General features: G+C 42.9%; 2 protein-coding genes across 3 annotated transcripts in view; both read right to left on the bottom strand.

Moving 5' to 3' along the window:
- SEMA4G (semaphorin 4G) overlaps positions 1-303 on the bottom strand; it is a 12,649-nt gene extending 12,346 nt beyond the window's left edge. The window contains exon 1 of the mRNA XM_077748372.1: positions 243-303. The gene's annotated coding sequence lies outside the window, so the exon portion shown is untranslated. The remainder of the gene's footprint in view (positions 1-242) is intronic.
- A 7,231-nt stretch (positions 304-7,534) lies between these two features.
- Positions 7,535-10,593, bottom strand: part of SLF2 (SMC5/6 complex localization factor 2) — a 41,655-nt gene continuing 38,596 nt past the window's right edge. For both annotated transcript variants that reach the window (XM_077748333.1, XM_077748334.1), the window contains exon 20: positions 7,535-7,911. In XM_077748333.1, the coding sequence (XP_077604459.1) occupies positions 7,876-7,911 (36 nt within the window). In that variant the 3' untranslated portion in view covers positions 7,535-7,875. The remainder of the gene's footprint in view (positions 7,912-10,593) is intronic.

Genomic DNA, 10,593 nt, shown 5'->3' with positions numbered 1-10,593 from the left:
TCGGCTCCCCACGGGCCCCCCCGCCCCGCGCCGGTCCCCGACTCCGCGGTGGCGGGTCTGCGCCCAGCACGGCCCGAGGCCTGGCCCGCGCCCCTCCAGAGCCTTTATGCAGGACCCGGGGACTTGACGGTGAGAAAGGCCTGGCCCAGCTTGGAGGGTGCAGTGGATGTGGGGAAGGCCTGGCCTGGCCTCCGCCCCCCGGCCCAGGCCCTGCCGCCGCCCGCACTGCCTGCCTCTCTCACCTTTGCGCTTGGATCCCCGGCCATAGAGACAGCGACGCGCAGCTCCGCGGCCCCACAGCACNGGGGTGTGTGAAGGGCGCCTCTCTCTCCTTTAGCGCCCCCCACCCTACACAATAGAGGTTTGAGGCCAAGCCTCACAGGGCCTCCGGACGGACATCTGGCGTCCTCCGCCCTCAAGGGCCGCAGCTCCAGCATCGCTCCCTGGTGGTGGCCTCACCACCACTGCGCCCTCGATGGGTTTCCAGCCCACTTTCCCTCCCCTCTAACCCCAGGAACCTTGCGACTTGCCTACTACGGAGGACTTGCAAACATGTACTCTGGGGGCTTAACTTTCCAAGGGCCCTCTGACCTGTCTTCTAATATGGACCTCGCTTCTTGCGCTCCTGCTACCCTCTTGGGCTTTCTCTGCCCAGGGTGCTTGCTGAGAGCCAGGATAGGTGGAGGCCAAGCCTTGGGGCAGCTCTGAACACAGAAAACGGGTCTGGATTCCCAGCTCCACGGCCTCCAGCTGCCTGGTGCTTCAGCTTGACGTGTGAGTGGGTGAAAGGAGTCGGGCTTGGAAGGATGAAGTAACAGGTTGACAAGAAATTCACACAGAAAGTGCTGTTTTTCTGAATAAGCCACAATCGTTTGTACCTGTCCACTCAACTAAACCTTTTGGTAACGGGGTTCACCGCCTCAGGCACCGGGTCACTCGGATAACTGCCTTCCTTCCCTTCCAGCTCATGTTGAATATCATTCTTAATCCAGATCTTCCAATGAACTCTCCTCATAGGCAATCAGATATCCTGGCCCTCCTAGGCTCAATCCACCTCACCCGGCAGTGATCTAGGAAGCCCCCCTCATAATCAACTCCCCAACTCCTCTAACTCAACCAGGATGGTCCTCCCAGGCAACATTTGGTGCTGCAGTTTCCCTGCAACTCAGGCCACGCCTCTGCCTCAGGGCCTGTTTAAGATCCCTCTAGGGTTTGAATCAAGCTGGAGCTCCAGCCATGGCTCAGCCTGCTCCTCCCTCCCTCATCCATGCCAGTACTGAAATGGGCCCCAAAGCAGGACTACAATGATGATGCCCACAGGGACGTGGGTAACTGACTCTTGCACGTGCCTGGGAATCTGAGCTCTGGAGAGGCAGGGTGTCAGCAAACGGTCAGATGAACCCTGGCTTGAGAGAAGGCGAACAAGATTCAAGTGGCTCTGTCATTATTTAACTGAAGGGACTCTGGGAAAGACATGTCCTCCCTCTTTCCTCAATTCCCCAAAGCTAGTTTGGCACTTCATCACATACAGTCTCGTAGTTGGGGCTGCTGTGTGTGACTCCAGATCGCTAGACAGCAGGGCCCACGCTACTCTTCCGCCTCCCCCAGCACTCTAAATAGGACGTGTGTGTATGTGGAGAAGGAGGCGGCTGGGAGAAACGCATATGTTCAAGTGTACACACACACTTACAAAGACTATCAGGCTTCATTTAAAAACACTATACCCTCATTCTGTCCTGAAGGATTAATAGCCCCATCTTATAGGTACGAAAACAGGCTCTAAGAGGTTAAGTAACTGGCCTTGAAATTCATTCTTGTGTTTACAGAGAGGAGAATCTGTACTGGAAAAACATGAGAAGAGAGATACAGGGTAAACCTGAAGGGGAATTACCAAAGGCAGAAATGTGCACGGATGTATACTGGGGTAGTAGGCAGAAGGGAAGGGGTGTGAAAGAGAAAAGTGAGTTTGATATGATGAGACAGGAGGGTTCCTAGTGGGAAATAGAATGGAAAAGTCAGCAAATAGCTCTGGAAAGACCACAGAAGAAAATCCTGGTAGATTAAGGAAGTCCGAGCTGGGAAGTCCAGGAAAGACATGGCTAAGAAAAATAAATCTGCAGTCCTGTGGGCAAGTGGCCTGGGGGTGACAGCGGAGGGAGGGCAGGAAGGCTGCTTGCTAGCCCCAGTCCCAGGCAGGAGAGAAATGAAACTGCAGGGGCCCAGTGGGCTAAAAGACACAGCTCATGTTCTCACAGAACTCAACAGTGCCGACTTCAGGTACCTCTGTGGCTGTAGTGATGTGGTGGCAGGTTGTTTAGCATCCCACTTGTCTACACTGCGAGGCAAGCCTTTCTCCTCAATGGTGCAGGATGGCAGATTCAGAACCTCACACATTTCAAGTGAACAGTATGTGTAAATTACAATGCAGAGTTCCAGCATGGCACTTGCAAAACAGTAGTTGAGCAGTGTATCTCTGGTAATATAGATTTAGATCACAGTCCATTTCTCTCTGCTGTCCTTCCATTCAATCTCTGAACCTAATGAAATGACAGATGTCATGGCAATTAATGGAACTTTCTATGGGAAGCCCCTTTGATGGACGATGCTCTTCTCTGCAAATCAAGCTGATAAAATATGAATGAGGGGAATACCGACAGTGGAAGCGACTTGAAATCAAACCAAGAAATGAACCCTAACCTAGCCACAGACCTGTGTCCTGGGACACAGACAGGGCATTCTTTGAGCAGGTTGTCAGTCATCCTCAAAGGCACTACCCCTGGCAGCGTCACAGGGTAGCTGTGAGAGGAGCCCATCTGAAAACCTTCAGGTGTACTTCACAAGCACAGAACACAGAACGTGGTTTTGTTTTTGCTAGGCTATTCTCGACTCCTAAGACGGTGGCTGTTGTCCTCAGCCACCTACACACCAGCGTTTGCTCCAGGCTTTGCACAGAGCAGTTACTCACTGTAGCAGGGATCCTAGGTGAAGGGGGTAGGTGTGAACTCCTGAAACTTGAGCAGAGGTTCCCTGAGGCAAAGAACTCTGGCCTAGTCAAGTTGTCCTGCTTCCTGTTCACTGTGGCAGCATTTCTGTTCCTGCTTTGCCATCTTCACCTCCAGTTTGCCCAGCACTCTCCCTTTAGGTGATGTGCTCTTTACTTTGGCCAAATATACAGCCGAGGTGCTTCTTCGGTAGGGACTGTCACCAGGGCACCAAGGCTGTAGTCTCACTGTTCCACTGTGCCTCAGAAGCCCATTTTGCCTGTTAAGTTTTCCTCCCAGCCAATCGTCTTGGAGTCAGACCCAAAGCTGGGCCTTCTGGTTTGCCCTCTCTTGATGCCAGCCTGGGGAATGGTTAGCAAGGAAAAGGGAATGTCAGGACAGGTCCATAAACGCTGGAAAATCACCACCCACCACCCCCTCTCCATATTAGCATGCTGAGTCCTGAAGAATGTCACGAACTTATATGCGCATATATATATGTATTTTTTTAACCAGTTGAAACAGAGCTGGACAGAGAAGCCTCTGGGGCTGCCTGTCAGAAGGCACAGAGCACACCCACACTACAGTTTTAAGATATGGTTTGCTTAGATGTCAGTGAACTGCCCACCCTCCCCACCAAGTGCCTTAAGTTCAAGTTTAGCTATCATTTGAGAAGAGCTTTGAATTAGAGCTAAATAATAACACTCAGCATATATGTCAGACACCTTGCTAAGTACTTTTCACGCATTAGTTCACTTAATCCTCACAAGTTCTGAGATAGACATCATTCCTTTTAACAGATGAAGAAATGAAAGTTCAGACAGGTTAAGTAACTTGACAAAGATCAAAGGGTTGGCATGGTCAAACTCTTAACTTGCACAAGGCCGTACTGCCTGCCTCCCCATACTTCAAGCAATGTCTATGCTTTCGCCTGGCTGTCACTCCCCCCACTTCTAAAATGCCCACAAGGGGTCTCCTCCAAACCGGCCTGTCAGAAGATGAAAGAAACACTGGCATGCATGGTTCTGGAACCTGAGGCCTCTGGTAACTCTTCTATGAGCTCGTAACAGTTTCTCCTGGGAGGAGCTGTCAACCTGTGCCTCACCTCCCTCAGCTGGCATATCCACAGCCATATCTGCCTGGTAGGTTGGAGGTGGTCCTGAGCCCTGCCTCTGCATTGTATGGCTTCTCCTTTCTTTGCCGTGGGCTCTAGAACAAGGCAGCTATGCCATCGGTGTCCCTTTTCTGTCCTTTGTCGAGTACCAAAGTATTTTCACCTGGATACCAGAAGGTAAGATTCAGGAGAGCTCTGTGCTGTTCACCACTGAATCATCAGGAGTGCCTGGCACGTAGTAGGTACGCAATAGTTGTTGATGAATGCAGTGAATGAGGTAATTTATGAATGAGACAACTGAACTGCTGACTGCAAAGTATGCAGCAGATTATTAGGGGGGTTATGTGAAAGTGAACTGTGTACAACTACAGCTTTATGTCTTCCAGCAACAGGAGACATCAAGCTAAAAAACAGACTGAAGAATCCAAAGCAAGGGGGAGAAGAAAATCAGTCTAAAAAGTAGGGGATAGGGCAGGGGAAGAAACAGGACATTCTAGATACTTAACCATTCCCCACTCCAAAACAAATATTACCAAACACATGTTCAAACTGAGAAAGCATTTTTAATAACACACACATACATTCATGGGACTTTAAACAAGATGTAGTAAAAAAATCTTTGAAAAAAAAAAGAGAAAAGAAATCTGCATTTACTTGTAAACTGCCTAAGAGCTGGTGGAATAACTGGCTGACAGGACTGCCCAGGGAAAACAATGCACAGATAATGAGGTGCACCAACACTGTTAACGAGTAAGAAATAACACCCACAGATCATCCTCCACATGCCCAGCCACCGGTACCCTGGTCCTGCCTCCTTAGAGACAAACCAGGACAGTCCCTTCCCTAATTTTCCAACTCAGTCACTTGTTAATGGGTCACCTCTTAAATTTTTTCTTTTTAAATTTAAAAATTACCCTTGGTTTAAAGACTCCACACATTATTACTGGCCAGTCCCCACCAACTATACTTGTTTCGACAGAAATAAAAATGCAAATGCTCTAACTGAGCCTGGATGACAACACGACCTTATCTCTCTTTTACATCTGGGGAGATTTTTGTGAAGTCAAAAGCAAGCTATTATTTGTACTGCAAAACAAAACCAAATGCCAGCCTTCCAAAAGGTGACAAAGGCACCACTGCCATCAGGAGACAGGAAATGTACAAATGTTGTTACTTTACTGCTATATAGATGCGTTTTGTGCATGGAGAGCCTCTTCACTTAACATGATAGAATAGAATTATATTTTCCGATAACAAGAAAAACAGTTTCGAAAAGGCAAACAGTTACACACAAAAGCATAAACACTTACAAGTACCTTAATTTTTCGCTTGCAATAAGGGTAATAAGTTTGACATACATTTCCAGAAAATTAGACAAGAATTATTTTTGGCACAGTAATATTGCCAAACACACCACCACTCAGTGCAAGCTTTGTTTGCCAAGTCCCAAAAGTGGCCTGACATTCTCTGTGCAATGAAAATTTTCTCCCCCACTACCATCCCATTCGCTGGGCAACAATAGCAGGAGGGAGACAAAACATGGGGACTCGAGAGGGAGAAGGATAATACTTGATTTGGGAGAAAAGTCACGAGCTACTTGTGCTAAGAGAGAATCACAGAATTTGCATGAGAATCCAATGCAAATACTGACTGGAGTATGACCTGGAGACAGAGATATCTAACCAGAGTCATAAATACAAGGGCCCAAACCCATGTCTGGCCATTTTTAAAGGGACAGATGAAGTATTTTTCTCTAATGAGGAAAGGCAATTAAAAATAGAGACTTTTCTTATTGGAACTGCTAAATAAAAATGTATCAAAGTGGTTTTAAATTTGATGAGCAGTTATCTGTTGAAACTGCGATACAAAAGGGTCACTTAAAAAAAAACCTGAATAACCCACTTGTCCCCCCGTCAATGTACACAATTAGAAAATATTTACACACTGTAATTACAAGCAATATAAGCAGTATTTTATACTTTGAGATTTTGTACACTTTACACAATGCAAAATGAGAAAAATATGAACACGTATAAAATTACACACAAATAATGTATCTACAAAGTATTAAATTACAAAGAGTGAAAGCCCCCATTGTTGGGCAGATAGATGCCAGAGTTTCAAGCTTCCATCAAATAGAACTCTTTGTATCTATCTCATTAACCGTAAGTGGCATTTTCTAATAATACCCTTGAGAGGTAGTATCAAGATAATATTCTTACCAGTAAACTCAACACAGAATAAAACTTTTGTTGGTCAGACTCTCGAAACCTCTTTCAGCTGGGGTTCTTGGGAACTGGATTTACTAAGTCTTCCTATAAAATCTCTAACTGCTCAATGCTTGACATGGGCTCAACAGTTATTTATACTATTGTAAATGATAAATTTAAGATAAAATGCTTTTTACTCCTAAGCCTCAATTTAGAGGTAGAAAGCTATTTTTTCAAAATTTATTTTCTCCCCTCTCAAATCATAAATTCCCAGTCCAATTCCCTTCCTCCCCACAAGTGGAGACAAGAGAATGCTCAGGAAAGCAGTGTCATCCAAGTCAACACTGAGAGAAAAAAGCTGGCATTTTCATTCAAGAAACAAACCCTCCTAAAAGGACACTCAATCAACAAAAGAATGTTTCCTTTAGCTAGTAAGAGTCTATTTACTACCAAAGGCTTCAAAGGGCCCTTGGGCAAAGACCAGCATGTGCACTTCTACTAACCCTCCATTTAAACCAAAGGATGGCTTTCCAGTGTTTAAAAATTTAGAGCAGCTGTGGTTTTCAAGTGCAACATCTTTAAAATAGAAGCACACACACGTGCACACATGCGCATACACGTGTGCAATATTCCAAAGAATAAACCCCATCCAGGTCTCTACCAAGCTTATATACTCATGAAAGTAAGGTTTTTGGAAACTTGTCCAGATCGTTAAGCTTCTATAATATAGACTTCTGTAATATGTCTAACGAAGGGCTAGAATTCTAAGATTTAGCCAAGATTCTAAGATTTAACCAGTATTTAAAAAATATATATACATTTAAAAGGAATCCAGAACAAACTGCATATGAATGTTTTGGCATAAAAACAGAGATACTATTTTATAGCTTAACCTCTTCCCCTTATGGGGGATCTAACAACATACCAAATTTCTGTTTCTCAACACTTTAAATGTATTTTTAAAACCTAACAGATTTATAATCCTGAATAGTGAAGGAAAATGTATAGATTGAAATCTCCCTGTGGTTTATAGGAGTTACAGAAAGATTTATCCTTTTTGTTATTAAATTCAGTTCTAAGATTTCTTTTTGAGTCCTAAAATAACCAAGGGAAAATTCAACTCAACTGGAACTTGGTCTTGATTTCCATGTCCAACTACTGAAGTTGGTCCAAACCCTTTCTGACATATTTCCTGTGATTATCCAAGTGCCATAAATACACCCCCCCCCCCCCCCCCAGCAAAAAAAAAGGACACTGGCTTACAATTTAACAAGGAGTTAATAGGGGCAGATTAGACATGCAACTATTAGCTGCTTCTACCCCTCCCCTCTTGTTATAGGATTCTGCTCTTTCTAAAAGGCCAGTTGCCTTAAAATTAAGCAGATCACATTTCATATCTGCTTCAGAAACGGCAATTTCTTCATTACCAGCTTCATACTAGATATTCAAGCGGCACATTGCAGCACATTTTCTAAACATTCCACTGGAGTTCGTAGTATTCTTTTTACTCCTCTAGGAAAAACTCTCATTGAATTTCTCTTGGTTCATATTTTTGCTGCTTCAACTCCCATTAAGAATCTGGTACCCAGAAGTCATGAAGCTGCCCCTGGAAATGGGAAGGGGGGAAAAACCAGGATAAAATAAAGTCAGATTGTGAATTAATCCTTATAAAGCTACTAATCATCAAACAGGCTTTTGATAAAGGAAGCAATAAAATCTTTATATTGTACATTTCTCTGAAAATTCATGATAATCAATTTTCACATTTTGTGGTCTAACAATTAAAGTATAAAACAAAAGCAAGATGTTTTCCCCACCAACACACATGTGGAGGCCCACATTTAAGATTAAATAAAATGTCAGGCTAATATAAAAGTTTTGGTATTAAATTCTTTTGTTTTAATTCTACATTTGCAAAGATGGCCAGCCTAAAATCTTTCGAGATTAGAAACTGAAACAACAATAAACCATTAGCTTAAGATTTCTCAAAGGCTTCTCTAAAAGAGCATGCGTATCTTAAGAAGAGCAACAATAGCAAAAGAGTCAAAATACAAACTACTGAGATTACTTTTCTTAATTAATCTTTCCTGTTGCTTTGATATAAAAGATAAGCAACTGCTAGGTCCCATCTATTTAAATTATGGTCCCTGGGCCAGCAGCACTGCCATCAATCTGAGAACCTGTTAGAAATGCAGCATCTCTCAGGTCCCACTCCAGACCTATCAAATCAAAATCTGCATTTCAACATTGATGCCTGTGCACATTAAAACTTGAGAAACCACATTTTTATTTATTTTTAACATATTAAAAAGGTTTATTTTGAGAAAGAAAGCATGTGTGCACAAGTGGGGCAGGGGCAAAGAGAGAGGGAGGGAGAGAGAAAATCTTAAGCAGGCTCCACTCCATCAGTGCATGCAGAGCCCCTAGCGGGGCTGGATTCCTTGAACCATGAGACTGTGACTGGAGCTGAAATCAAGAGTTGGATGCTCAACCAAATGAGCCACCCAGGTGCCCTGAGAAGCATCATTTTAGACACCAACATATTAGTTTGTAAAAGGAAAATTTATAGTGTGACAAATTTAATACCAGGTGCTTAAACAATGCCCCTCTTAAGCAAAGTCCCCTTAGATATGACAGTAAAAGCCTAAGTAACAAAAGGAAAAATAATAAATAAAACTGGACTTCATCACAGTTAAAAAACTTGTTTTAACAAATGATACCATGAAGGCAATGAAAAGACAACAAACAGAACTGGTGAATATATTTGCAAATTATATACTTAACAAGGGATTTGTCTTTTGAACAAATGGAGAATTCTTTTTTTTTTTTTTTTTTAATTTCTATTTATTTATTTTGGGGGAGACAGACAGTGTGAGCAGGGGAGGGGCAGAGAGAGAGGGAGAGTGAGAGAAAATCCCAAGCAGGCTCTGCACTGAAACTTGAACTCACAAAACTGTGAGATCATGATGTAAGCTGAAACTGAGAGTTGGACGCTTAACCAACTGAGCACCCAAGGTTTTTTAAGTTTGTTTATTTATTATGAGAAAGAGAGAATGAGCCGGGGAGAAGGGCAGAGAGAGAGGATCCCAAGCAGGCTCTGCCCTGTCAGTGCAGAGCCCCATGAGTGGCTCAAACTCATGAACCATAAGATCATGACCTGAGCTGAAATTAAGAGTTGGATGCTTAACCAACTGAACCACCCAGGTGCCCCAAAAGTGATGGAAAATTCTTAGAATTCAATAATAAAAAGATAAAAAAATCCAATTAAAAAATAAGCAAAGGGTTTCAACAGACATTTCTCCAAAGAAGCTACATGAATGGACAACAAGCATATGAAACAATGCTTAGCATCATCAGTTATTAGGGAAATGTGAATCAAAATCACAGGAGATTCTACTACAGCACCTTACTATGGCTATAATAAAAAACAATGGATAATAACAGGGGTTTGCAAGAATGTGGAGAATTTAGAAACCTCACACATTCTGGTAGGAATGTAGAACAGTGCCGCCACTTTGGAAAACAGTCTGGCAATTCCTCAAAACATTTAACACAGAATTACCATATGACTCAGCAATACACTCCCAGCCAGGTACACACCCTAAATCTTTTCATTTGAAAACATATGTTCATACAAAAACCTGTGTAAAGTTATTCAAGGAAGTATTATTGAGAATAGCCGGGAAGTGAAAACACTCAAATGTCCATCTAATAAGTGGATAAATGAAATGAGATATATCCATAAAATGGAGTATTATTCGGGAAGAGAAAGGACATATGTGATACAACATGGATTCACCTAACATCCACAGATGTTAGAAGCCAGTCATAAAATACCACACAGTATATACCATTTCACTTCTATGAGATGTAAAGAATAGGCTAATCTATACAGAAAGAGCAGTGGTTACCTTAAGGCTTGGGGAGAGTGGGGGATAGAAACGCAAGTGGTTGGGAAATGGGCAGTGACTGCTAATGGGTTCTGGGATTTCTGTCTGGAGTAACAAAGATGTTTTAAAGTACATTAAAAATTTGGTAGTGATGGTTACACAACTCTGTACATATACTAAAAACCACTTAAAATGAGTGAAATGTATGCTATGTGAATTTTACCTCAATAAAGCTGTAAAGAAAAATGCTCCTCAAGAAATAACCTCCATTTGATGCAATGTAATATTTTAAAATAGGCTCAATCATCTCTAGAAATAAATTAATTAATATAAAGCAAACAAAAACTAAAAAACTTACACAAACTATTATATGGGAGTTTTCGGTTTACCTTAAGATA

Source organism: Crocuta crocuta, unplaced genomic scaffold (genome assembly GCF_008692635.1).
Source record: "Crocuta crocuta isolate KB4526 unplaced genomic scaffold, BGI_CrCroc_1.0 scaffold619, whole genome shotgun sequence".
In the NCBI taxonomy this organism is placed as follows: domain Eukaryota; kingdom Metazoa; phylum Chordata; class Mammalia; order Carnivora; family Hyaenidae; genus Crocuta; species Crocuta crocuta.
Note: the sequence above shows the minus strand (reverse complement) of the source record. Positions and strands in the feature narration are given on the sequence as shown.